The 27,224-nt window shown below is 39.5% G+C and overlaps 1 protein-coding gene across 3 annotated transcripts; it reads left to right on the forward strand.

Annotated features, from left to right (window-relative positions):
* Positions 1-27,146, forward strand: LOC132307629 (disease resistance protein At4g27190-like). Of its 3 annotated transcripts, none has more exons than XM_059805439.1 (4): positions 1-127; positions 246-288; positions 23,832-26,589; positions 26,745-27,146. In XM_059805439.1, exon 3 carries the CDS (start codon positions 24,277-24,279, stop codon positions 26,572-26,574), a length of 2,298 nt encoding a protein of 765 aa, XP_059661422.1. In that variant the 5' UTR covers positions 1-127; positions 246-288; positions 23,832-24,276; the 3' UTR covers positions 26,575-26,589; positions 26,745-27,146. The 3 variants fall into 3 exon arrangements, 2 of the variants coding, with proteins under 2 accessions (XP_059661422.1, XP_059661421.1); XM_059805438.1 differs by having other exon boundaries at positions 251-288; XR_009482283.1 differs by lacking the exons at positions 23,832-26,589; positions 26,745-27,146 and adding an exon at positions 446-1,687 and having other exon boundaries at positions 11-127; positions 251-288.
* The last annotated feature ends 78 nt before the right edge of the window (positions 27,147-27,224 follow it).

Below are 27,224 nucleotides of genomic sequence, written 5' to 3' on the forward strand. Positions count from 1 at the left end.
TGTGAACTCAATACAGTAAAAGATATTGACTTTGACTTGTTGGTCATCATCCAAAATATGTACCGACTTTTTTTCTGTTTGCTGGCAACTCAAGTTTTGCAAAAGGATAGGGAAAATTCAGGCGCAGGTATGGTGTCTTTGAATCCCATTTATTTATTGATTTTTCATCTCTAACTAGGACAGTTTCTTATCAATCTTTCGTTTGCTCTGATTCTGATCGGCTGTCTTTTGCAATCTAATCGAAGTGCAGGATTTGAAGTTTGAAGTCTAGAGTACCGGTCAACTTAGGTATTTTATCTGCCTTAATTTTTATTTTTGTAGATCTACTTAATTTTCTATAATTTTCAACCTGGTTACTATTTTATATATTTTTAAAAAAATGCAAAATTAAGATCAGGCATGCTATGGTTAATTTTATTGCATCAAATTAAAGATTCATTTCCAGGGGTATGGTGTAATGTTCACCATCAAACACATCCCGCTGGATCTGTGAAATAGCTAACTAGGTTATTGGGGGAAAGGAATTGAAGAAGCTCAGTTGACCCTCACATGATTGGTCAAGCAAGTTAGCAACCAAATTCCAAATCACATGTATTCAAGTGGATCCATAGCCTAACTAAATTGTACAGTTAGGATTAATTTATTCCGTTTATTATGGATCCATATGTCTACCCACCTTCTGCCAGAATCTTATTTACAGGGTGGGCAAAAAATCCGTTAATCTGTGAATTTGATCCGATCCAATTCGATCCGTACAGACTGAATCAGATTGTCATTCCCATGAATCGGTGGCGGATTCAAAAAAAATTGAATCCGTAGTCCCATGGATCGGTGGCAGATTAGGTTGTCAAAAATCCGATCCGATTCGTGAATCCGTAATATATATATATATATATATATATATATGAACTCCTAACATACCATTCTTTTTGTGTTTTCATTTTTTTAGTATGTATTATACAATTAGTTTTGTAATATTTATTACTCAATCAATAGCAGTGGACCACAGACTTTTCATTTAATCAAAACCTAAACTTAGTCAAAGATGAAAGAACTCATGCTACGTTTGGTATGAATGAATGGAATGTAATGAAATTTGAATGGAATGAGAATGAGAATAGAATGGAATGAGTATTACCATTCTAATGTTTGGTGTGAAATCGTTATGGAATGGAATGATTATTATCATTTTATTGTTTGGTTGAGTATTGTTAAATCTGGAAGGGAATGTCTTTTCTCAAAAATGCCCTTTTCATTGGAGGAAAGAAAAATAAAAAATTATAACTAAACCAACTCACCGTGATTGAATATTTAATCTAAGAAATTGATGTAAAAGCTAAAAAATAATATATATATATATATCAATCTTAATAATATATAAAAAATCGTGCACCATAAGATCAACTCAAATAAAGTTAAGTAAATAAATAAATCATCAACCCAACAAAAAAATCTGGTAATATTTCCAAGTACTTGTGTAATTTTTTTTATTGTAGATTTCTTGAAAATTCTAGTTTTGATAAAATTATAATCAAGCAAGGTTCTCCAATCATCCAACGATGAACTTGACTAAAGGTCCAAAAGTCAAACTAATCCACTTTTGGTTTCAGATGATTACAAAAATGTTTCAACACAAAGATACAAAAAAAAAATAATAATAATAATAAAAAAAAGAAAAATAAAAAAGTGATATACTCAGAAGATAAAAGAGATTTAATACCTACTTATAAAAAATAAATAAACAAAGAAATTAATACTTGTAATTTGGTTGAAAGTCCTGCAACTTTTTTATCAATGACAGCTCTGGGTATATTCAGAAGAGAGGGAAGATGAAAGACATTTACCACGTCTAATAAAGAAGCTGATAAACATGAAAAATGGAATGTGAAAGATTTTTGGTGAATGAGAAATATTTTTGCCTTATTAAAATGTGATTAAGGGCTTATTGGGAATATTACAAAAATATTTTATCTTACTATGGAATGGAATGGCCATTCCATAAATTTACTAGTGGAATGTATTTTTATTCCATTAGAATGGCCCTTCAATTCCTGCATACTAAACAATTGAATGGTTGGAATGAGCATTCCATTCCATTCCATTCCTACACACCAAACGTAGCATCAAAGTATTAAAGAAAAGCGTAGAGAAAAGCGGTCGCCTCACCTATTATGCATTTAAATTGGTTTGATTTATGTTCTGTTATACAGTTTTGTAAGTGGATTTGAAATTGGTGAAAATAGACTATTTTGAAAAATTCAGTCTGCAGATTGGATCCGATCCGATCCGTTGGCTAACGGATTGGTGGCGGATTCAAAATCTTCCAATCCGTTGTGAGCGGATCGGATCAGGATTGATGCCTAATGTCCGATTCGATCTATGGCTACCCCTACTTATTTATGGGTATGATAATTACTGTATTATTGTGACTACTATACATCATATTTGCAAATATAGTAAAAATTACAGAATACACATTCTACCAAGAATGAGTCACAGATGTGGTTAGTTGGGTTTTACGTTGATAGATCAGATAAGCTTTGTTTGGATGGAGGGATTTGGAGTGATTTGGAGAGAAAAGAAAAGGAATGATAGTGTATATTGTGATTGGATGAGAAGAACTGGGTAAAAAATAAAGGATTGAAAAGGATTTGAAGGAAAAGGAAACAAATGATAAAAGCAGCATTCACCATATTGTTCACCTTCTCCTTCTGCTTTCCCTTCTCCACTTCTGTATATTCCACAAAATCATTATCACACCAGAGCATCAATCACAATTCATTCATAATACACATATATATACACACACATAAATTCACACATAAATACATACATACATACGTATATGTATATGTATATGTATTTATGAAAGAAAAATTTGACTTTCTTTTGTTTTCCACCGCCAGCCAGATTTGGCTGGCTTGGAAGACGGAGGAGGAGCTTTAAGATGATAAGAGAGAGGGTGAGTGTTCTAAGACACTTCTGTATATTCCACAAAATCATTATCACACCAGAGCATCAATCACAATTCATTCATAATACACATATATATACACACACAAATTCACACATAAATACATACATACATACGTATATGTATATGTATATGTATTTATGAAAGAAAATTTTGACTTTCTTTTGTTTTCCACCGCCAGCCAGATTTGGCTGGCTTGGAAGACGGAGGAGGAGCTTTAAGATGATAAGAGAGAGGGTGGGTGTTCTAAGATAGGAAGAAAAACAGCTGAGTTTCTAGACATCAGGGCATTGTTTTCCTTTTTCTTTTTTCCATTGTATCTTCTTTCATCAAACAATTTTGATGCCTTTTTTGCTTAGACTTCTGTGTCAAATTTCGTCACATTTTTTTATTTGTGTGGAATTGGTTGCTTGCTGGATGCGAGGGCATTAACGAGTTTGAAAGAGTGTATTAGTGGGTTTGGATTGTGGTGGGCTTAGGTATTAGCAAACCTGAGAATCTAACGCCACAAGAAAGTTTTGGATCTAGAGAGAGAAACTAATGCCACAAGAGAGGTGGGGTGGGTGTTCTAGAGAGAGAAACTAACGCCACAGGAAAGGATAAGATGATAATTTTTATTATTCATTCTTTTTTATTCAAATAAGAAAATTATCCTTCCTTTATTTTCTTTCCTATTTATCCAAACATAATAAATATAAATTATAGTTATTTTTTCTTTTCTCTCGTAATTAACGTTATCATTTTTTTTTTTTTTTTTCTGTGTATCCAAACGAAGCCAAGGTTTTGTTGATGGTTTTTTTTTTTTTTAAATATAGATGCTTTGTCAAAGTAAGAGATACTGTATATTGGAAGAGTTAAAATTGTCCACGGGGTTCATTTTATTTATTTATTTATTATTTCTTTGGTAATGCAGGCAATATAAATGAGCAATTACATTCTCTCTGAAAAAAACGTACATACTAAGATCTATGAATCTCTAGTTTATCTTCCCATATATTTGGATTATTTGCATACTTCGTTTTGTTCTTTATCTTTGTGCATATGATTTTGCTCATATGAATCTCTAGTTTCTTGGAACTATGTCCATAATCATCTACAGGAAAAAAGTTTGTTCAAGAAAATTCCAAGTTCCAATCTATTGAAAGAAAATCACACATATCACTTAAAGTTAATACCAAGTGTATTTTTTAGTATAACGTCCAATTAGTGCTCCGAAATAGACTTTAATTTATATTTTTTTGCTGTTTAAATTTAAATTTATGAAATTGCTAAATTCTCCACAAATTAAAAGTAGAGATTCTCTTATTTTCTTGATATCAACACAATTTTATCATACGTACATTGAATTTTTTTAATCCACCAATGAATAGTATCCCATACAATATAAGCTCTCCTCCCAATTAGGAAAGAAAAGTGTCCCCTAAGACCTAGGACATTATGTGTGTGTGTGTGTGTGTGTGTGTGTATATATTGGGTAATTAACCCAACTTGGTAGTTTGCTCAAGCAACCCAGAGTAGCTAAGTGAAGCCCGTGCCTGAATTCAAGATTCAAAAGTCTTGGCCCAAAGTCTTGCTCTCAGACCTTATAAAACATTTATAAAAAATTAAGATCTCTTTGCTTTATAAATATGAAAATAGTTATTTTCAGAGAATTATAAAATATAATTATTTGAAAATAGACTTTTTTATAACTAAATTTTTAAAAAACTGACACAACTTTTGTATAACTGAGTTTTCAAAAAAAACTGAATTAAGCAAAACTGACAATTTCCTAGTTTATTTCATATATTTATTTATCCTAATGGCTGTTAGATGCATTGACTTCTGATATGAATTCATATAAATACTTGTGCAAAAGGGGAAAAAAAATTATCAACACTCATAATGTATATATATACACACACAAACAATGACTCAATCAGCCAAAATAGACAGTTGCACACATTGTTAGACTCATGGGATTCTGCCACTTAGCCATAATCAACTAAATACCTCAAAAAAATCGCATAGTAATTGCCCTTTTCTGTGTGTTAGATAAGGTCACAAGCCCAAAGGCATATATATACATGCTCTCAAAGCATTGGCAATTCCTTCTCTACAAAGAATTCTTTTTTCCTTCCAATATGTGCTCTTCAAAAAGTATATTTGTTAAAAATATAAAATAAAATTATATAACAAATTCCAATCAAAATCAATGGCATTGAACCTGAACTTGTTAAACCGCAATAGTATCAACAACACCTACACCTATATAGTAACTCAAAAAAATCCAATAGGGCCTAGCCTAGCGCACTAGTCTCCCGTCGTTACAGAAACTGGGAAGGTCAGGTCTACCCTTTCGAATTCGAATCCGTGACACAATGTATACCCCACACACACATTTAGTGAAACCAATATAAAGAGGGATCAAATTACAAGATGAATCATACCCTTTTGTTGAGAAGGAACCCAAAGACCGTTGTCATAGTCCTGATGAACCCTCAACCCGGAAATTGGGTAAGTGATCTCATCGCCGGAGCTGTCAAAATGCACATAGTAATAGGAATCATCCTTTGTCCCAGTGACCCTACCAACCCACCACCCATCACGATCATACGCATCCACTTTAGCCAGCACATCGAAACCCGAAACCCTAATCTCTGGAGGCACAGGTCTTATATTTGCAGCATCTTAACTTCTCTTTTCCATCCTCATCTTCCTCTAGATCCATGTACTCCACCATGAACTTGCCTTTCCCCAATTTACCAATTACTCTGGCCGAATATTACGAGCCCAGAAACCCATCTTCTTTGCTGCATACCTCCACATAATCGTCCACTGAAATCCCCATCTTCTTCGCCAGATTCATGATAATGGTTGATTTTCTTGATTCTGTTTTGGGTTTTTTATTTGGAGAGTTGGGGATGAGTGGGTTTGTGTTGAAGAGATCGAATCTTGGTTTTGTATACGGGTGAGGAAGGAAGTGAGGAAGGAGTGAGCTCAGAAGATTTAGTACTGATTTGGGAAAGTGAGTCCTACTCAATTTATATTTAGGAAACTGCGAGAGAGTGTTTTAGGAAAGTGGAAACCTTTCTCTTTAGGACTGACAGCCCGTCTATAATTATTTGCTTGGAGAGTGTAAAACTTGATATAGATGGTCCAAATGACGTTGACACTTCAAGTAATTTTAATTGTTTTAGCGCAAGTGAATGACCACTTTTACTTTATTGTGAATGCCCTTGGGATACTATTAAGATTATAGGTTGAAACTTGCTCATTGGTGACGATGTGAGTAAGTTGAACCTTAATTCATATGTGATCGTGATCTCTTTTGGTGAGCTTGCATTCTCGTCATTTTTAGATTAAATCTTCAATCACAGAGTTTAATGGTAAAAAAAAAGTTTACGCTTAAAATATATTTTTTAAATTAAAATAAAAGATAAATTATACTAACACTCTTTTAGATTAGGTCAAATTTATTTTGATTTTAATTTTTATTCATAGTCAAAAAGAATTGATCTATATTTCACTCACATTCCAAATATCAGTGGTGTAAAAGTCATTTTTAGGTGTAAAACAACTAAGCAACCCGTTTGATTTGTTGTTGACTTGAAAAAGGGTGTTTGAATTTTTTCATGACAAAAATACCTAAGTGACCCATAAAAATTGTTGTGTGCACACCCCTGATAGTCATTCTCAACAAACCATCCAAACCCATCACCCAACACCTCCATTGTAAGACTGAGAAATTACAGTCACGAGATCAATAGAAGATAAAGAAAGAAAGGTAAGAAAAAATAAAATAAAGTTGAAGTTTAATTAATTTCAGTATGATAGTAGTATGTAGTTACATACTACATGGTCATTATTACGAAAATTACATATTTTTGTCAACCATATATTCAAACAAATGATTGTCAACCATTGTCTCTGAAACAGCTACACCTTTTCTTTTTTTTTTTTAACTTAACTGCCACGCTTTAAAAAGTGCTAAATATTCATTTCCATCCCCAAACTTTAGCTGCGTAAAGCCAGCATCACACCTTCAATGGCCAGAGAACACCCTGCAAAGAAAATTCATAAGTGCCCCGTAAACAAAAGACTTTTCATTTGCACAAATTACAAATTCTTTATCATCATCACACACAAAGTACGACTTTAAGTCATACAATTCTTTTTAATGGGCATCGTTCTCACGTTTCGATCGCGCTTCCGCTCTTACGTTTCGTGTGCTTTCGCTCAAATTCTCCTGTTTTTGACTTAGGTACAACTAAAGAAAATAAAAATTAACTAAAAATAAATTTAAAATTTCACAACCCTAAACCCAAAAAAAAAAAAAAAACACTGTCAAAGGAAGGCCAAAGAAAATAAGAACTAAAATTCAATACATTACCCCTAAAAGGCATTACAATTTTATATCACAATTAAAAATATTTGCAATTTTGTATGTACTTGAATTGTTGGATTCAAAATTGAATTTGATTGCATTTTTAAATCTAAATTCCATCAACATAATGGTTTCGTGCCAATATATATATTTATGTAGATAGATAGACAGATAAAAGAGAGTGAGAGTGATTTGGATATTGGAATATCATATAGGGGTATTATTGTCATTTAAGTTTATTAATAATTTGTATTAAATTGTTTTTAAAAAGTTGGAGATAAATGAGTCAACTCAAACAAAATTTTTGAAAGTGTGAGTGGAAGTTAAAACTAAAATTTTGATATATGTAAGATTTGCTCTAACCTCAAGAGTGTTAGTGTAATATAGGTATTAAATAGGAGTATTTGTTTCTAATTTATAGAATTATTATCTATACACTTGTTACTGTCATCACCGACTCTGCAAGTGATTAATTGCATCACCGGCAGTTGGCTCTCTCCTGTAATACCGTTTGTTGCTCCTATAGCAGTTATCTTCGCTATTGAAGCAACATCTGGTTTTGGGCTTGTGCCTTTCCATGGCCTTGTTTGGTTTTGTCGGTTTGGGTTGGGCTTATTCCTGCCTTTAGGCTTTGGGCTTTTGCTCACTGTACAGTTTATTATTATTTTTTTTTTGACGGATTTTGATTTACCCAAAAAAATATATATAAAAAAATGAAGAAGCGTGATAATTGTAAGTTGTACTTTGCAAACAAGTCGAACAATTATATAAAAATTGAAGTGGGACTATTTTTTTTTTTAATCGGTCTCACAATATATGTATCATTCAAGTACCCTTATACAATAATTTTTCTCTAGTAGACTGTATACATCCTTGATCACTATTCTTATAAATATCAGAATATGTGTCTAGACGCTATAAAAAAAATAATTGAATTGAGATATAGCAATAGTGTTTTGAATCATAAAATGCTTCCGATTTGTGCTTAAAAAAAAATAAAAATTCTTACCCTTCTCTTGTCCAACTTAGGATTATTGCAATGAGAATGAGGATTACTTTGAAAGTGAAGGTGAATGGGTATTTTACTAACATGATTTTTGTTTATTTATATATATGTATGTATGTATATATATGTATTTATATTTGTATAGCTATGGTGAAACCTAAATTTTGATCTTTTGATTTCGAAGAACAAAAACAATATACTATTTTAGGAAGATTTTTGTTTTTAGAAGGTATTGTTTTAGGAAGTTTGAATCCTAATTTTTTTTTTTTTTAACCCGGGGTGTTCGGTATGGCACGAACCTTTAGGGTCCCTCAATAACTTGACTAATCCCCAAAGACCGGGAAAGGCACCTCTCCACCCAGGCAGGGTATGTCACTGCAAGGGCAGCGGAGGTTAGCCACAAAGAACACTCAGCGGGACTCGAACCCCAAACCTTGGGCTTGCTAAGCTCCAAAATCCAGCGAGTAAACCGCTGGGCTATATCCGAAGTGGATCTTGAATCGTAATTTCTCTCTACTTTAAAAGCCAATTTTGTACCTATGTATGTACAAGTGTGTATAGATATATATGAAGAGAAAGATGCGGTTAACTCGATTAAAATAGATTAGATAAATTCTGGTTCTATTTTTGTTATATTTTGTATTTTATAAAATTTGAAACACTTGTCATAATTTTATTATGCCACCTATTGAGTCAGTAGAGACGCCTTACTCACCGGTGAGTAGATAAGTATTGTACTTTATTTATTATTTCTTTGATAAAGCCTTGCAAAATAATTAATTTTTGAAAACTGAGGATAATTACTTTAAATTGACTGCACCCTACATGTGGAGTTGTATCAATTCATGGGAAAAAATATCTTTCTAAACTTCGATACATAATAGTCATAATCTGTTGAAGGTTTTTTGATTTGTTATTTAAGCGTATTATATGACCTCTTAGTTTTAGGTTGTGCTATCGCTAGAAGATGTTCTTGCTAAGCAATTTCGGCAGTTGTGATGGTGAGATGCAAACTCTCATAAGCAAAATTAAATTATTGAGCAGTGGACAGGCTGATGTAATTAAATTCTGCCTCTGCCTCTACCATCAGTGCTTTTGTAATCGCCTCCGAATAACTCTTTAATCCCAAAAGTGTCACCTTTGACCTAATGGAATGATTTAGGCCGTACTCAAACCGCCATGTCTTCTTCCCCTCGTTCCTTAACACATCTGTAGTGAAATCTGAAAGAGAAGTGAACTTTATTCTCATATTCCGTCACTGACATGTCACCTTACTCAAAATCATCAAATTGCATCATCAATTCCTATCTCTTAGTTTGTGGAAAATACTTATCAAAGAAAAGATTCTTGAATATATCCTAACTTATACTGTTAATATCGTGCGCGTTAGTTATGGTCCTCCACCGTACTTTCGCGTTGCCAAAAAACTTATACGTGGCTAAAGTGACTTCCAACCGATCATCGGCTACGACTATTGCTCCGAAATGCTTTTTAACCTGCTTAAACCAGTCGTCTGCAACTAACGGGTTTGGACTTCCCTCAAATGCTACTTTCATGAGCTTGTCAAACTGAATGAGGTACCGAAGATTCCGTTCCATCTCCATCTCCTATGGCTGAATAGCTAGTTATGGTACCACTTGAGGAGCTTTAATACGCACTAAATTCTGAAAAGTTAAGGCTACAGTCCCTGCTAATAGGATATCATCTACCGGTACTTATGGATTATCATCCACCTCTCTATCTCGACCCTGTCTCAGTGAAACCCTATCTGGTTGGGATGGCCCTTCACTTGCTTGCTTTTCAACTTCATTCGGATTTATCACTTCACGTAGTCTTATAAAAGTAATTATACGATCAAAACAAGGATACAATGAAATAGATCCATGAGCTATGGTGCTCACAATATCCATTCGATAAGAACTAAACCAGTTACAGACATATGAATGATCAAATTCCTCACATTTGTATGTCAGAATCCTTCGTAACCCAACACATTAATTTTTGGTTTTGGTCTTATAAAATAATATTTACAGAATTAATTTGATGATAAAGATTTTTAAATTTGGTATAATTTATTTATTAATTTTTTTTTTTGGAAAAAATTCGGTGTAATCAAATAAAATATAGTTTTTACAATAAAAAAATTAAATCAAATTCAAAACTCAAAATTCAAAATTCATGATCCTTTTAAAAAAATTAATTAAAATTTTGACTATTCTTTATTAATTAACTTATGACTCCTTTTACATTTAACTAATTGATACAACAAAAAAAAGATGAATTCACACTATTAAAAAATATGTATACACACAAGAAGGCTTAAATAAATACTTATTATTCTCCTCATACATCGTCATTTTTTTTTTAAAAAAAAAGGAAAATACTGACCAGTGCCCTAGTGAGGCGCTACTCTACTTTTCACTAGTGGATAGTATGGTGTAAATATTTAGATAGACCAAATGACGATGGCATTCTAAGCAATTTTAACGGCCATTGAATGACCCACTTTCACTGGCGATGTGGCGGTTAAAGTGAAAGTGGGCCATTCTCTCTGGCCATGGTCACAGTAAGTTGCATCCTAAATTCATATGTGATGGTAATGATTCCTTTTGGTAAAGCTTGCATTCTCATCAGTATTAGATTAAATCATCAATCACACAGTCTAATAGTAGTAACAAAAGTTTAAGCTCAAAATATTTTCCTAAATTAAAATAAATGGTACTGCCGTATTAAATACGTGTTTCTAATTTATAGAATTATTATCTACAGACTTTTTTGTTACTGTCATCACCGACTCTGCAAGTGATTAATTGCTTCACCGGCAGTTTGTTCTGTCCTGTAATACCGTTTGTTGCTCAACTTATAGCAGTTATTAGAGCAACATCTGGTTTTGGGCTGTGTGCCTTTCCATGGCCTTCTTCGGTTTTGTTGCTTTGGGTTGGGCTTTTGGGTTGCCTTTTGTTGGGCTTATTCCTGCCTTTAGGCTTTTGCTCACTGTACAGTTTATTATTATTTTTTTTAACAGATTTTGATTTACCCAAAAAAAAAAAAAAAAATGAAGAAGCGTGATAATTGTAAGTTGTAACAAGTCAAACAATTATATAAAAAAATTGAAGTGGGATTAACTCACCTTATCAATAACTATTCAATGAACATGATAATTAAAAATTAAAGTAGAGACAAACATTTTCACTACTAATCTAGAATATAATATAATATATTATCAAAGTTGTAAATGCAATTGCAGGCCAAACTCCAATTGTTGTAATCCTTGAGAGCTTCTTCATGTAATTTCCTCTTAATTCAATATAATATTGAAGATACAAGAAATTCATTCCCTCTTTCTCTCTCTAGAATTCTTACACTTCAACCAAAAAGATCCTCTCCCTCTCCATTCCTTCCCCTCATTTATAGATATTTACAAGATATTTACAAATATTGACTGATTGCTGGATCTGGGCCTGTTCCTCCATAAGTCCTGGTCACCTTTGATGGGCTTACTCGCGTTCGGCCCATATGGCAGTGTCTTTATATGGGCTGACCCAGCTGTACGGACTGGATGTAGTGCTTGCAAGTCAGATCCGGCCCATGTCGTCCTGGGCCTCCTCAACTGCCCCCATAATTGCCCCTTATTTAATAAGGGGTAATTATTGATGGTGTCTCATCATGACGTTGACGGCTCGAGAGAACCACGTGGGGGAATGGACGGTCAGATCCAGAATCAATGTTCCGGGGCTCCAGGAATTTCTCGCATTCCCGACGCTTCGGCCCTCGGGCCCCCCTCGCCTTTATAAGGCTCTAGAATACCACTTCACGTCCTTTTACCGTCTCCATCATCAGTCAAATCTCTATCTTTCTAGAACAGTGCTAAGCTTTTTCTGGTGAAATCCTTCAAGAGTCATTCTTCCAGCGATCTTGCAGTCCTCTGAGGTTAGTTTCGTTCCTTTTTACTTTCGGCAGGCTTCCATTTACCCCCTTTTAGGTCCTTCAAGCATTTCCACCATGGTTGTAGATCTGGATGTTCTTCGTATGAGACTTAGACTTCCTGACAACATCGAAGTTAGGGTTTGCCCTCAGGACGTTAACATTATGACCGGTGCCGGCCTCCTGCCCGGCGAAGTCTTATTCACGAACCTTCAATTGAATGTTGTTAGGTTCCCTCTGCACCCTTTCTTTAGTTATGTCTTCAATAGATTGGGGATATCCCCCCTGCAGGTCAACCCCAACTTCTTTAGAATCATATCCGTTATGCTCTTGTTGATGCGTGACAGAAATCTGGACCTTGACCTCATAGACCTTCTTCTGTGCTATAAGGTCAGTAAGATTCGTACTAACGAACCCTTCTACCACCTCTACCCGTTCGAGAAGATGTCCATATGTACGGACACAATAAAATCTGAAAAGGGTTGGAGGGATAGCATCGTGTGCATTAGTGGGGCTTGGTCTTCGCCGGCTGCAGAGGGTTACCCAATCCCGAGCGCCTTTGGTGTCTGTTCTGTCTCCTCCTATAAGAAATTCAAATCTCATAAACATGATTGCCCCTGCGAAACATGCGTTCCCCGTTTTTGTACTTTCTTATGCCGTTCCTTAGGAATACCTTGTGATGACTTGAGCTACAATGTTTGCAGGGATAGGAGTAATTACTTGAAGAAATACGTTCTGAACGATATTCCTTCCTGCTCAGATCTCCTCACTTCAGACAACCTCTTAGCGCTCTCATCACTCGGCTACAACATGAGCAGGCTTCAGATTCCTTCTTTTGGCAGGAAGAAAAATACTCCCCCAGCCACTCCTGCTGCTGGGGCGACCTCCTCTCCAGCGTCAGCCTCTTCCTCAGCCACCATCTCTGACACTGTCCCGAGCACAGTGGCTATTAACTCTGTTGTCAGCACCCCTGCTGCCAACCAGAGCGCGTCTCCCAAACTACCTCAGCTCCTGCTGCTGCGGGGGGCGTTCGGGACAAAGAACGAGGCAAAAGGCCTCATCCTGACAGTGAAGTCGATCCTGAGGAGGAGCCTCTCATAAGAAGGACCCGGATCTCCGGGCCGGGTGCTCTCTTGCACCGTGCGATCAGAGCTCCTGCTCCCTCTGGGCCTACTGCAGCTGGTGGCTCCGCTTCTGCTTCAGGCCCCCCTTCTATCCCCACCTTACCGCCATGGGCCCCTCGGTACACCCGAACGGATGGGACGTTCGTGAAACCGAACGAGACCATGCTGAAGGATGGCCAGACCGCCATGGCGTACTATAGGAGCATGTGGACTCCGAAAGACCTTGAGGCGGCAAAGGGCCTATCCCAGAAGGATGTGTTCAGCCGCTTTCCCCAATCTGCTATGGAGGTGACTTTTATTTTCCAACTCTTGAATTCTCTCATATTATTTGTTCTTGCCTTCGCCCGACCTGACTATTGGCTTAACCGTTTTTAATGTGCACCTATGCAGACATTGTTCGGAATGATGGCCATGCAGAAGCAGGTGGAGATGGGGAACGCCAGGGCTCGTAAGTTTTCTGACAGCCTGGAGGTGGCTAATAAAGAAAACGACCTCCTCGCCATGAAGAATACCGAGGTACTGGCTCGGCTTGACAAAATTGAACAAGAGAGAGATGTCCTAAAGAAGGAGAATGACTCCCTTCAGGATGAGAAGGATGCCCTCCAGCTTGAAAAGAGCGTCTGGCAGACTGAGCGTAAATCAATTAGAGAAGAAAAGGCAGAACTCCAGCGCCTTCTGGCTGATGAACAGTCTGCTCGGATGGCTTTTGAGAAAAGAGCTCTGGACGAGCGTACCGCTCTGATCGATGCGATCAGCAGAGTGGGCGGTGGGATGCTGGCTCTTCACGCTCGGTTCTCAAGGGTCGGTGCTCTTAGGTATGCTCAAGGATTCCGGGAAGGTTTCGCCGACCGAGTTCCGGATGAGGGACAGACCAGTTCCACTCCAGATGAGATCGACAAGGATCTAGGGATCGAACCTCTGGGGGTCTATGTCGACCCAGAGCCCACCGAAGCGGAGCGCATATTCGATGAGTGCCAGGACATTGCTTCCTCAAGGATCATCACAGCTCCTCCTACCGCTCTGCCTCTGACCGCTCCTCAATCGTCAACCGTGGTACCTTCCATGGCCACTGTTGACGCTGAGCCCCAGCCGAACGATTCAGTCATTCATCTTGATTCCCCACCTCGTGAAGGTGAGACGGCTGATGGGGCCGAGGAGGAGAGTCGGCACGACCAGGATGCTGTTGGTACTGAGGCGTCTGGCTAGGGCTCCTTTGGACTCTTCAATTCCATATCTTTTTGTAACGATGGACATCTCACTTTTGTAAACTCAATGCTCAATATCAATGAAATGACAGAACTCTTTTTCCCTATGTGTTGTGTTCTATTCAACTTATTTTCAATACATACATATCTTTTTTCTCTTTTCCTTTATATTAGCTTTGCCGTGTGTTTGTTTATGGCAAGTGCCTGGCGCTCGGCTAGAATGCCACTTGCCACTTGGCTTTAAATTTTTAGCAAGTGTCTGGCGTTCGGCTTATGGTGCCAGCTGCCACTTATCTTGCTTAAGTGCCTGGCGCTCGGCTAGAATGCCACTTGCCACTTGGCTTTAAATTTTTAGCAAGTGTCTGGCGTTCGGCTTATGATGCCAGCTGCCACTTATCTTGCTTAAGTGTCTGGCGCTCGGCTAGAATGCCACTTGCCACTTGGCTTTAAATTTTTAGCAAGTGTCTGGCGCTCGGCTTATAGTGCCAGCTGCCACTTATCTTGCTTGAGTGCCTGGCGCTCGGCTAGAATGCCACTTGCCACTTGGCTTTAAATTTTTAGCAAGTGTCTGGCGTTCGGCTTATGGTGCCAGCTGCCACTTATCTTGCTTAAGTGCCTGGCGCTCGGCTAGAATGCCACTTGCCACTTGGCTTTAAATTTTTAGCAAGTGTCTGGCGTTCGGCTTATAGTGCCAGCTGCCACTTATCTTGCTTGAGTGCCTGGCGCTCGGCTAGAATGCCACTTGCCACTTGGCTTTAAATTTTTAGCAAGTGTCTGGCGTTCGGCTTATGGTGCCAGCTGTCACTTTTCTTGCTTAAGTGCCTGGCGCTCGGCTAGAATGCCACTTGCCACTTGGTTTTAAATTTTTAGCAAGTGTCTGGCGCTCGGCTTATAGTGCCAGCTGCCACTTATCTTGCTTGAGTGCCTGGCGCTCGGCTAGAATGCCACTTGCCACTTGGCTTTAAATTTTTAGCAAGTGTCTGGCGTTCGGCTTATGGTGCCAGCTGCCACTTATCTTGCTTAAGTGCCTGGCGCTCGGCTAGAATGCCACTTGCCACTTGGCTTTAAATTTTTAGCAAGTGTCTGGCGCTCGGCTTATAGTGCCAGCTGCCACTTATCTTGCTTGAGTGTCTGGCGCTCGGCTAGAATGCCACTTGCCACTTGGCTTTAAATTTTTAGCAGGCCGTTGGAAAAGAAAGTTATTATTTTTCTTGTAAATTTCAGTAACTTGCTCATTCATACGTATTTGATTGACAACAAACAACATCCAATTAAAGCCGAAACTTAGCTTTTATTGGTAGTACCTCTTCAGAGACGTGGCGTTCCAGGGCTTGCTGACCAACCTTCCCGCCATGGTTTCTAACGTATATGCCCCCTTGTCTATGACTTCTGCAATTCTGTATGGGCCTTCCCAGGGTGGCATCATTTTTTTGACCATCCCCACCTTTCTTTTCAGAACCAGATCGCCAGGGGCAAAATTCCTGTGTTTTACTCTTTTGTTGTGACTATTCGCCAATACTTGCTGATACGATGCTAACCTTATAGCCGCTGCGTCCCTCCTTTCGTCTATCATATCGAGGTTCAATCTTAACATCTTGTCGTTCTGATCTCGACTCCATGCTAAGCTTCTGATAGTGGGGACCAAATGCTCAACCGGTATAACTGCCTCGGTACCATACGCCATTGCAAACGGGCTCTCCCCAGTCGGCCGCCTTGGGGTGGTTCTGTAAGCCCATAGAACGTTCGGGAGTTCATCTAACCACTTCCCTTTATGATCTTCCAGCTTCTTCTTAATGCAGGCGAAAATGGTTCTGTTTGTGATTTCTGCTTGTCCGTTGGCCTGAGGATGACTTACTGCAGCCAACTTCTGGTTGATTCCATACTCCTCCAGCAGCTTTCTTACTTGTCTGCTGTCGAGGTTTGTGCCATTGTCCATGACTATTGATCTGGGAACACCGAAACGGCAGATAATATTGTTCCAAATAAATCGTCTCACATGAGTCTGAGTCACGCTAGGATATGGTTCTGCTTCCACCCATTTAGTGAAGTAATCCGTGGCCAGTAACACATACTTGTTCTGAGCTCTTGCAGTTGGCAGAGGACCGACCACATCCATCCCCCATTGCGCGAAAGGCCATGGCGAAGCCATTACGTGCAATTCCTCAGGTGGTTGGTGGATCAATGGTCCATATCGTTGGCATTTATCGCACCTTCGAGAGAACTCCTCCGCATCTCTTGACATGTTTGGCCAGAAATACCCTTGTGTCATTGCTTTATGCGCTAACGATCGCCCCCCAGAATGATTGCCACACACACCCTCATGAATAGCTCGCAATACCTGCTGCACCTCCGCGGGGGTGACACACTTCAAGTATGGGCCAGAGTAGGACCTTCTGTACAGCTGGCTACGCACGATGGCGTACTTTGCAGCATTCTTTTTGAGTCTCCTAGCTTCATCCTTCTGCATAGGCAAAACGCCATCTCGAATATAGGTGATGATGGGGTCAATCCAACTCGGTTCATACGGTATGACGTTGACTTGCCAAGGGTCAGAGTCCGAGGGTTCTTCGAAAATAGATGGCTGGGTCAGTATTCCTACTGGAATCACCCTCGCCAATGTTTCACCGCAACTCGAAGCACTACATGCTAACCGGTCCGCATCTGCATTCTGTTCCCTCGGCAGCTGTATGAATTCAATCTTTGCAAAGTCCTTGGCTTTATGCAAAACGGCAGAACGATATGCCCCCATCGTGTCATCCTTGGTCGCGTACTCACCATTCACCTGCCGAATAATCAGCTGCGAGTCACTGTACACAGTCAAACTTTTGATCTGTAGCTCTCTGGCCAACTTTAATCCATTTAGTAACGCCTCGTATTCCGCTTCATTATTGGTGGCTCGGAACTCAAGTCTGAGTGCTTGGCTCAAGGAAGTACCCTCTGGGGTTTGCAGTTTGATCCCAATTCCAGCCCCCATCTGGTTAGAGGAGCCATCCACAAAAAGTTTCCAAGAGCCGCATCTAAGGTCTTCTTCCGTATCTTCGGCATCACATTCTAGCAGGAAATCGGCCACCGCTTGCCCTTTAACAGCTGTTCTCGGCTCATACGTTATGTCAAATGAACTCAACTTTATGGCCCACTTTGTCATTCTGCCCGAGAGCTCTGGCTTGTGCATAAGCGTTCTGACTGGGAAAGTTGTTAGAACAGCTATGGGGTGGGATTCGAAATAATGCCTCAACTTTCTTTTTGCATTTACAAGTGCAAGTACCACCCGTTCGGCCTTTGAGTATCTTTTTTCTGCCTCTGTCAGTGTTTTGCTTACATAAAATACCGGGTATTGCACCCCTTCCTTGCAACGAATCAGAACGGCACTCGTCGCGACACCAGATACTCCAAGATATAGAAATAACTTTTCTTCCGGATCTGGGGCTGACAGGACTGGTGGATTCTGCATATATTCCTTCAAATGAGTCAATGCTTGTCGTTGCTCATCCCCCCAGACCTGCCTTCCATGGCTCCGAATCGTGTCAAAGAACGGTTTGCAGTGATCTGACAATTTTGAAATAAATCGACTTAATGCAGCTATTCGTCCTGTGAGGGCTTGCACCTCTCTGATCGTCTTTGGCTCGGCATTCTTAATCAAAGCCTCTGCTTGAGCGGGGCTAACTTCGATGCCTCTGCGGTTGACCACGTGTCCCAGAAACTGTCCGGAACTCACACCGAACGAGCACTTGGTTGGATTGAGCCTCATCCCATATCACTTCAGTACATCAAATACATCTTGCAGATGCTTCAGATGATCATCCTTCTTCCTACTCTTTACCACCATATTATCAATATAGGCTTCCACAATCTTACCCATTTGATTCTTAAAAATTTTGCTAACAAGTCTTTGATAAGTTGCTCCCGCATTCTTTAGTCCGAAAGTCATAACTTTGTAGCAGTATGTTCCTCGCTCGGTGACAAAAGAAGTTTTTTCTTCATCTGCGGGGTCCATAGGGATCTGATTATAACCTGAATAAGCGTCCAGAAAGGTTAAACGCTCATACCCGGTGGTGGCATCCACCATTTGATCAATCTTAGGCAGTGGGAAGCTGTCCTTCGGACAGGCTTTGTTCAAATTGGTGAAATCAATGCATACTCGCCATTTCCCATTCTTCTTCTGCACGACAACGACGTTGGACAACCAATCAGGGTAGTACACTTCTCTGATAAATCCCGCATCAAGCAGCCTATCGACCTCTTCCGCTATGATTTGATTACGTTCTGGAGCAAATCTTCGCTGCTTCTGTTTCACTGGTTTGAAATTGGGATTGACATTCAGGAAATGACAGGATACGGAGGGACTAATTCCAGGCATGTCTAGGTGACTCCATGCAAATACGTCGGCATTGTGGGACAAGAAATCCACTAGCTCTTGCTGCTCTTCTCTGGTCAGTCTTATACCTACTCTGGTAGTTCGTTCTGGCCTGGACTGATCGATCTGCACATCCAGAAGGGGCTCCCCGGTCAAGTCGACTGACTCCTCCACCCTGTTTTGCTCAGGCGGAGGTTCCTGTAATTGCTATCTGGGGCTTGCCGAACGGACGGGCGCCTTCCCTTTCCCAGCATGCTTTAGCGTGACGGAGTAACACTCTTTGGCTGCGACCTGATCCCCCCGAATGTCTATCACTTTATCTCCATCGGGTCCGAGGCACCTCATGACCTGATGCAGAGTTGAGGGTACACCTTGGACTCTGTGAATCCATCCTCTTCCCATCAGGAGATTATACGAGGGGTGAATTTCTACAACCACAAAAGTTTCCATAAGAGCTCGTTCTGTAGCTTGAACTTCCACTTCCACCATCCCGACGGGCTCCACCCTCTTCCCATCGAACCCTAACAAGGGATTTCCAGTGGGCTTGAGCCTCTCTGGTTTAATCTCGAGCCTATCAAATGTGTCCCTTGGCATGACATTCGCACTGCTCCCAGGATCGATCAGAACTCTGCGCACCAAGCAGTTCGCCACTGTTAAACTGACTACCAACGGGTCTTCATGGGGCAGTTGAACACGTTGCAGGTCTGTCCAGTCGAACTTTATCTACATCGACGGGCTCTGCTGGTGTAGAGTATTCACACTGCTGACCCTTTTCTTCATCTGCGCCTGCCGCAGGCGCGCCCGAAGTAACTCATCTGACTCTTCACTAGGTTCGGGTCGACCATGGATAGCATTGATTATACGAACTGGTTGTGAATTGTGGGAGCTTTGTTTATGACTCCTTTTTATTTGTTCCACCGGTCGATTCTGTTCTATCGCCGAGCCTTGAACATAACTCGCGAACTCCCCTCTAGCTATCAACATCTCCACTTGCCTCCTCAGGTTCCTGCATTCGTTAGTTTGATGACCGAAATCGGAATGGAAAGCACAATGTTTAGTTTGATCCCTCTGTTCGAGGGGTTGCCTAATTGGCAGTGGTGGATGAAACTTATCTTTGTTCTCCTGATACAGCCTCACCAGAGTGACCTTCAGCGGAGTAATCAGCTCTCCTCCCTGGACCTTTTGTCTGCCTTCCAAGAGGTCTGACGTTGCGGCTGAGCCTGCTTCTACCTGATCTTTGCCTTGGACTTTTCCTCGGTCGACACGAGCGACGCTGTCCGAGCATTAGCTGCCTCCTCTTCTTCTAGGCGCACAAAGCCATCGGCTCTTTCATTGAGTTCATCCATAGTAGTCGGCGTGTTCACTACCAGACTGGTGTGAAACGGAGTTCCACGTGTCATGGCTAACTTGAAGGCTTGAACTGCTGTAAAAGGGTGGCATTCGATCACCATACTCTTAGTGAGATTAAACCTGGTAAGAAAAGCCTGGAGACGTTCATCTTTGTGCTGCCTCATCGTGAATAGACTCAAGATGTCCTTCGGCGGGCGCTTGTTCCCATAGTACTGGCTTATGAACCGATCGCACAGGTTTCTGAAGCTACCAATGGAGCTCCTAGGCAAGTTTTTGAACCAGCTGAGCGCCGGTCCGGCCAGGCTTGTAGGGAAACATTTGCACATTAAAGAGTCGTTTTCCGTATTCAGGGCCATTTTCAACTGGATATGGTACACATGATCGATCGGATCGGTTGTTCCGTCAAACAGAATAAAGACTGGCATAGCAAACTTCCTTGGATGCGGGGCATTCAAAATCTCGTCGGTGAATGGTGAATCAACCGTCCGAGCTGCGGATCGGAGAGCTTCATTCTCTCTCTGGAGTCCAGCGGTAGCTCTGTGAGTTACGGTTCTGCCCTCTGAACCGCGATGAGTGATAGTAGCCATGGATGGCCGGTAAGACGGATCGAACGACCGTTCTTCTATGAACTCTCTTTGCCAAGGCGATGCTACTCGACGGCGATCAACCTCTATCACTTCCTCTCGGTCGAACCTTTCCCGATGCGGATCAACGTGAGTCGATCCTTCGTGATCTTCAACTCGACGAACATTTGGCGGCAAATTGTCCATCATCCTTTCATCACGGTGGTGAGCTGACTGATTGTTCTCGTCCTGTTCGCCTTGACGCGCGATATTAGATTGAACACCTCCTTCACCGGCCGGAAGTGGATGCGAAACCGCAGGTATTTGCCGATGCTGCATTCCAGCTTTCAATTCTGCATTCTCTTTTTTGAGAGCCTCAATCAAGTTCATTAACTCCTCAAGCTTTGTTTGCTGGACAGCCTCCATCGGATTGGAGCTTTCACCTATCATTATTCCTGAACGGAGTAAAGGCATTAATCTCAAGTTCGCGAGTAGATCTGAGCTTCGTGAGTGGGAATTTTTCAGATCTGGTTTCGAATTCTCCGAATTACGCTCACCGTTTACGAGATCTGAATTGTCTGAACTCTAAATCCGTCAGATCCCGCCACAATCGAACAACTCGTTGTTGCGTAGATCTGAAGCCACTTCTGCCAAAGCTTCAAGAATTGTAATTCCTCCAAAGTAGGTCACAATCGCTCAGATCTGGATCCAAATCCCAAAGATCGAGTCTCGATCAACCGAATTGGTCTGAATCCACTCGATATTCCTCATTGATCAACCAAATTCCATACGCTTCCCACAGACGGCGCCAATTGAAGATGCAAGAAATTCATTCCCTCTTTCTCTCTCTAGAATTCTTACACTTCAACCAAAAAGATCCTCTCCCTCTCCATTCCTTCCCCTCATTTATAGATATTTACAAGATATTTACAAATATTGACTGATTGCTGGATCTGGGCCTGTTCCTCCATAAGTCCTGGTCACCTTTGATGGGCTTACTCGCGTTCGGCCCATATGGCAGTGTCTTTATATGGGCTGACCCAGCTGTACGGACCGGATGTAATGCTTGCAAGTCAGATCCGGCCCATGTCGTCCTGGGCCTCCTCAAATATATTTGACTTTGACTATTAATCCTCTCTCTTAATCAGGTATATTCTCTCTGAAACAGATTTATTTATTGATTTTTCATCACCAATTTTAGGGACAGTTTCTTATTTATTGATCTCCTGCGTTTTGCAAGATTTGAAGTTTGAGTATTATAGGTGAACTTAGGTATGTGATCTGACTTAATTCTTATCCTTATTTTTTTATTTTTTATTTTTAGATCCGACTTAGTTATTGATTTTTCATCACCAGTTTTCTATATTTTTCTACTTGGTTCCTATTTTTTATTTTTAAAAAAATATAAAATTAAATCGGACATGCTATGGTTATTTTTATTGCTGTAAAAAATATCAAATTAATGTTCACAATCAAACACAAACCCACTAGATCGATCTGTCAAATAGCTAGTTAGGTTGTTGGGGAAAAGAATTGTAGAAGCTCAATTGACCTTCACAGCTCACATGATTGGTTAAGCAAGGTATAACGAAAAATTTAATTTATTCGGTTCATAATGGATCGATATCCGATATGGTTACTGTTTTGAAAAGATAATGTCCAATGTTGTGGAAGTAAATACTAATTATAAAACTGTTTTTTGAACAAGAATTTCATTCTATATGTTATATATATGGTTCATAATTGATTAGCATCTATATATTTTTTTTAAAAACACGCTCCTAGACAATAGGACGCGATTAGTTATGTAAAATCAAAGTGGAACAACACTCCTCTTCTAGAAGAAAAACAATTTGTGCAAGTGTTGGTAAAAAATTCATAAAAAATTCAATTTCGAAATTTTAACACCTGAAACAAGTAGATATAAATATAATTAAAATTTAAGCAATTTAAGTCCATATGCTTGGAAAGATACCTAATTAAATCATTCTCAACACATTTTAATCTTATTCTCAGTACATTTAATCTTGCTCTCAATACCTTTAATCGTATTCTAAACATCTTTTAATTATTACCTCAACACCTTTAATTTTGTTCTCAACACTTTTTAATCTTTTTTCTCAACACCTTTTAATTTTGTTCTTAATACATTTAATCTTATTCTTAATACCTTTAATATTTTTCTCAATACTTTTAATCTTATTTTTAATAAACCATTTTAATCTTGTTTTTAATACCTTTATTATTTTTCTCAACACCTTTAATATTGTACTGTTAGGATTAATTGACCTTCACAGTTCACATGATTGGTTAAGCAAGGTAGCAATGCCTAAGAAAATTGTACTCTTAGGATTAATTTCTTTTTATAATGGATCGATATTCGATATGGTTACTATAATAAGGGGGAGTTTATTCCACGGACGATTCGGATAGAAAAAGGTGGTAGTCCCACCTAATCATATGTAGTCAAGTGGATCGAAATGTCACCTCCTTACCCTTCATAAATGACATAATCTGATTTATGGGTATCAATAAATAAATACACATTCTACCAAGAATGAGTAACATAGATGTGGTTACGTTGGGTTTTGGTTTGATAGATCAGATAAGGTTTTGTTGATGTTTTTGTTTTTTTTAGATGCTTTGTCAAAGTAAGAGATTGGTGGAGGTGTTAAAATTGTCCATGGGGTTCATTTTATTTATTAATTATTTCTTTGGTAAATGGTAATGCCTAGCAAAAGAATTAATTTTTGAAAACGGGGATAATTATTTTAAATTTAGAGCACCCTACATGTGGAGTAGTATCACTTCATGGAAAAAAACAAAACTAATAAACAAAAATGTTTACTAATCAAGTCCTCAGATGACAAACATATCTTTCTAAACTTTGACACATTATAGTCATAATCTGTTGAAGGTTTTTTGATTTGTTATTTGAGTGTGTTATATGACCTCTTGGTTTCAGGTTTTGCTACCGCTAAGACGATGTTCTTGCTGAGGAATGTCGGCAGTTGCGATGATGAGATGCAAACTCTCACAAGCAAAATTGAAATTTTGAGCTGCCAAGAAGCTGATGTAATTGCAAAGCTGCAAGATGAGGAGCTTCGAACGAGAAAAAAACGAAAAAGAGTGGTTGAGAATTGGTCGGAAAATGTGCAAAAGAAGAAAGATGAATTTCAAAGTTTGGAACAAGATGTACAACGAACCAATTCTATTTTTCTAAATCTACCTTTGAAAAAACGTGCTAAGAAAATGATAAATGAAGTGACAGAACTTGTTGAGCAAGGTAAATTCCCTGAGGGACTGGTACTCAATGTGCACGACACCAAAGGCGCCATTATTGACAGATAATTTAATGGGCGTTGGATTTCAACAAATTTTGGAATACGTTATGAATTGCTTAACGAAAGATGATATCAAGCGCATTGGAATTTATGGAATGGGGGGATCGGGGAAGACAACCTTGGCAACCCATAATCATAATTTACTTCTACAAAATTCTGAAAATTCTGGTGTCCGTGTTCATTGGCTCACCGTATCGCAAGATTGGAGCATTGATAAATTGCAGAATGACATTGCCAGAATATTGGGGTTGGGTGACATCTCAAGGGAGAATGAGAGGAAGACCTCTTTCTGACTCTGAAGCGTGGGAATTATTTGTGGCGAAACTTGTGCCAGAGGGGATTGAAGTTCCATGGCAAAAAAATCCACAAATAAAAGAAATTGCAATGTCCATGGCAGAAAAATGTGGTGGTCTGCCACTTGGGATAATAACAATGGGTGGAAGCATAAGGGGGGTGGATGATACCCGGGAATGGAGGAATGCATTGGAAGAACTAGAAGTATCCATGATGAGGCAGAAAGACATGGGAGCTGAGGTGTTCCCTATATTGAGATTTAGCTATAGTCGCTTAAGGGATGAATTGCAGTGTTGTTTCTTGTATTGCGTGCTCTACCATGAAGATTGTAAAATTGAAAGAGAGGGATTGATAGAAAAATTCATTGCAAGTGGACTAATAGGTGAAAGAAATACGAGGCGAGCACAGTTTTATAAGGGACACACTATGTTGAATGAACTTGAGAATGCCTGTGTACTGGAAAGTTGTAAGGATTACATAGGTAGGGAATGCGTAAAGATGCATGATTTGATGAGAGAGACGGCACTGGAGATTGGAAGACGTCGATTCATGGTAAAAGCTGGTGTGTCTTTGAAGGAAATGCCAGATGAGAAGGAATGGAAGGAAGATCTGGAGAGTATTTCCTTATCGTATAATTGCATAAAAGAAATTCCAACAGGCATGTCACCAAGGTGTCCTAAATTATCAACCTTGTTATTGAATAATAACCATGGTTTAAAATGGATTCCATATAGTTTTTTCGCACAAATAAGTGCCCTTCGTGTTCTGGATTTATCCTGTACTGGAATTGTGGATTTGCCGAGTAATGTTTCGGGTCTGGAGAATCTCACTGCATTGTTTCTTATGGGGTGCAAAAACCTCAGATATGTGCCTCCTTTGGGGAAACTTGGGGCATTACAGTTGTTGGACCTCACTGGTACTTGTATTGAAGAAGTACCGCAAGGAATGGACATGTTGGTGAACCTCAAATGCCTATTCATGAAGCTCGTCGATTCAAGTCTGGAGGTGTTACCACGTGGGATGTTAGCCGAACTCTCCAGTCTCCAAGTTCTTCGAACTGGTCTTCAAATTAAGGTACGAGGAGTGGAATTGGAGAGGTTGGGGCAGTTGGAAGAATTTGAAGGGCGGCTGTGCAGTATGTCTGATTTTAATGGATTTGTTAAATCCAAGACGTGTAGGCAGTTGAACATCTGCCGTCTTCACGAAGGCAATTTTGAAGGTTATGAAGATCAACCATGTAAATATGGTATAGTAGTGAAGTTTAGAAATTGCAGTCTGAAGAATGAAGGAGAAGGTGGGCTTTTGAAGCTGCCACACAACATTCAATACCTGGAAATTGATGAATGCCACTGTATCAGTAGCTCATGTGATGTTCCTCCCTCATTGATCAATAATGCAAAAGACTTGAAAGAATGTGGAATCTATGGCAGTGATGGGATAGAGTGCATACTGTCACAGGTTGAAGAGGAGTTTCCAAGTTGCGGTCCACTTCTACAAAGCCTTGAGATATTGAGACTTTATCACTTGCCGAAATTAAGTGGGCTGATTAAGTACAGTAGTAGGGGGGGAGTAACTGCAACTCCCCCACCTGGCACCCTTTCCAATCTTAAAGTGCTGAGAATTGAAAGTTGTGACAAAATGAAGAAGCTGTTTACGCCTAGGTTACTGCAGCACCTCTTAAACCTTGAAACTATTGATGTCTCTTGGTGTTATGGAATGGAGGAGATTATAGGAGATGATGGTTTTGCAAGCAAAAAACATCTTTCTTCATCTTCTACCACTTTCTCCCTTCCAAATTTACGGGAATTGTCCCTGTTTGATATCCCAGAATTGGAGAGCATCTGCAGGGGGTTGATGGTTTGTGATCCCCTTGAAGTTATTGGAATAGCTGGGTGTAGAAAGCTGAAGAGGCTCCCTTTCTCTCTGCCCCTTGTTAATGGCCAACCTTCTCCTCCCATCTCTCTTAAAAAAATCAAAATAAGACGACAACAAGAAAGATGGTGGGAATCACTGGAGTGGGACCACCCCAATGCTAAGGATGTTCTTCGACCATTCATTAGTGAGTGGTAGCGGCTCCATGCGCGGGTAAAAACATTCTTCTCCACTTCAATCCTTCTCTTTCAAAAAGTTTTAGATTCTCATGTTTTTCTTATAAATTAATAATAATAATAATAATCATACTAAAAAAAACAAAAGATTTTTAGTAAACAAGATTTAGTAACAACTGGGTTGATTTTTAGTTCAGGGAGTACTAGATAACCAAAGCATTACCAAGTCAGAATCACATCTCAGGCGTTGGCCGTCCGCAGTAGGAAAAACACACACACGATGTGAACAAAGTCTCTTGGCAGAGCACAGAAAGGATTGATAGCAATGTAGCTTTAGTGTCAAAAATTTCTACTACTATCTGACAGACCGAAGCTGTAACTATTGACTTCCTATATCTCTATCCGTCAATAATTTGATTATTGTCTCTACTTCGGTTGGAGAAACTGGAGTTGAACTCAACTTTTATTGTTGTAACGTTACTACAAATTAAGAATATACTATTTTGGAATAATTGGTGTAAGAATGAAAAAGGGTGATTAGCCAGTGTGGTCTCGTTAATCCAGGGTGATGGAAGGGGAAAACTAGATATGCACATAAACTTTGGCTGCTTTCAGGAAGAATCGGTATGAGAATGTGAAATGGAAAATTTTCTGATTAACGTGACATAACAT

This window comes from Cornus florida, unplaced genomic scaffold, assembly GCF_030987335.1.
Source record: "Cornus florida cultivar Cherokee Brave unplaced genomic scaffold, ASM3098733v1 CherokeeBrave_3.0.0_Hap2_Chr05, whole genome shotgun sequence".
In the NCBI taxonomy this organism is placed as follows: Eukaryota; Viridiplantae; Streptophyta; class Magnoliopsida; order Cornales; family Cornaceae; genus Cornus; species Cornus florida.